Source organism: Gavialis gangeticus, unplaced genomic scaffold, assembly GCF_001723915.1.
Source record: "Gavialis gangeticus isolate Ggan-Ray unplaced genomic scaffold, GavGan_comp1, whole genome shotgun sequence".
Lineage (NCBI taxonomy): Eukaryota > Metazoa > Chordata > Crocodylia > Gavialidae > Gavialis > Gavialis gangeticus.
In genome coordinates this window covers 9,961,361-9,963,196 of record NW_017728997.1, presented here as the reverse complement: position 1 = coordinate 9,963,196, position 1,836 = coordinate 9,961,361, and the positions used below count along the sequence as shown (strand labels likewise).

The following is a 1,836-nucleotide window of genomic DNA, read 5'->3' as shown; positions in this document are numbered from 1 at the left end:
CCCGGCGCCATGTTGGGAGGCCGCTGAGCCCGGGTCTGGGTGTGCGCTGCGGCGGCGGCGAGCCGGGGGGGGGGACGCGGGCGGACCATGGACCTCGAGCGGCTGCAGGAGGCGCTCAAAGGTGGGACGGAGCGGGGCTGAGGGGTGCCCCGTGGTGGGGGAGGGGAGGCGCCGCCGGGCCGGGCTCTCACCGTCTGTTTCTGTCCCCTCCCGGCCGCGCTGCAGACTTCGAGAAGCGGGGCAAGAAGGAGGCGTGCCCGGTGCTGGACCAGCTGCTCTGCCATGTGGCCAAGACCGGCGAGACGCTGTGAGTGACGGGCGGGGGTCGGGGGGGCGTCCCTTCAGGGCCTGTCAAGCGCGTGGACGGCGGCCGCCGAGGGACAAACTTCTTTAGGGCGTTCGTTCCACCCCCCCCATGGGCTTCCTGGTGGGTCCCACAGCCCACGGTTGCTCCCCACGGGCACCCCGCAGCCAGCTCACGGCTCCTGGGGGCCGAGCAGCCACTTTAGGGGCGGTCAGCGCGTCGTCTCCGAGGGCTTCACCCTAAGCTTCCCCCACCCCCGGGAAAGGAGCTGCGAGGGAGCCGGGCTGCTCGGCGGCGACTTCCTCGTCCTCTCACAATTTGGCAGGAAGGGGCAAGGCTTCGCCCCGGCACCCGGCTGGCCAGGCGCTCACTTTCTGGCTCCCGGGCCGCCTCCTGGCTTTATGAGGCCTAGCGCCAGGGTCCAGGCTCGAGCGGCGTTTTGGCTTTGTCCCGGTTTTTATAGAGCGTATCTAGCTTTAAAAGACATCTGCCTCTTTTGTTCTTGCTTTATGTAACTCGAATTGGCAGCCTCGAAGGAAAACCCGAAGTTCTGAGATGTGTGTACTTTGCTCTTTGAGCTAAAGGCGTCAGCTCAGCAGAAAAAGCCTCAGCTTAACGCTCATATTTGTGCCCACTAGTTGTTTATACTTATTGTTTTTAGGTGAAACACTAGTTTTGTGTACAACAGTTTCCTCTTTGGGTAGGCTAAATGCTTCTTTTTTTTTTCTTCTGAAATTGTCCTGGAGGTTTTTGTTTTTCTTTCCTGTGCCTCTCTTTTCTGAAACAATCAAAGCATAGCAAGTTGTATAGGAGCAGCTTGTCAAGTAAATGCTGATGATGGTAGCAGGGTGACGCATTGTAACTGTACTGTTAGTGTTTGTTTGCATCGCTGTTTTGGAAATATGTGATTAAACTTCCTATTAAATTATACAAATAAAGAGCTTGATGTCGCATAAGAACTTAAACATCTTTCAGACTTGATGAATATTTTGTTTCTATTCAGTCTCAAAATGTGCATTATCTGTTTTGCCTGTTTTTGGTTTTTTGTTTTGTTTTTTTTTTAAGCCTCAGATACTACAATTGTCCTAAGCTATTTTTAAGAAAAGTGACACATTGCTAACAATGCAGCCAGTCTCTGGTGTTTTCCTTTGTCCACAAACAAGGCAAATTATGGGAACGCACATTGTCTGTATCATTACACTCAATTCTGTTCCCATCAAAATCTAGATTATGTATCTGTTACTTCGCAGAGTTCACTTGTAGCATATTTTATTTAGAGAAAATGCATGTTATCTTTAAAATAGAAAATCATTATATGTTTGGTAAAGTATATTATCACAAGACTAGGAGACGTTTAGAATGTAGCCCTAAGCCTTTCTAGTGGAAAGGAGCTGTCACTAAGTGCTCCATTATCAAAATGTTTCAGGGATGGATTTGGTAGCTGTGTTGGTCTGAAACTAAAAGAAATGCAAAAATCTAGAACTCTTGGTTCAGAGATGATACCTTTTCGTAGACCAACTGAGAAATTGCAA

General features: G+C 50.5%; 1 protein-coding gene and 1 long non-coding RNA gene across 2 annotated transcripts in view; one reads left to right on the top strand and one right to left on the bottom strand.

Annotated features, from left to right (window-relative positions):
* Positions 1 to 279, bottom strand: part of LOC109288969 — a 16,840-nt gene extending 16,561 nt beyond the window's left edge. The window contains exon 1 of the long non-coding RNA XR_002095267.1: positions 192 to 279. This is a non-coding gene — a long non-coding RNA (uncharacterized LOC109288969). The remainder of the gene's footprint in view (positions 1 to 191) is intronic.
* The window catches only part of PPP4R2 (protein phosphatase 4 regulatory subunit 2), a 40,944-nt gene continuing 39,114 nt past the window's right edge, over positions 7 to 1,836 (top strand). The window contains exons 1-2 of the mRNA XM_019504739.1: positions 7 to 121; positions 226 to 307. Of these exons, the coding sequence (XP_019360284.1) occupies positions 88 to 121; positions 226 to 307 (116 nt within the window). The 5' untranslated portion in view covers positions 7 to 87. The remainder of the gene's footprint in view (positions 122 to 225; positions 308 to 1,836) is intronic.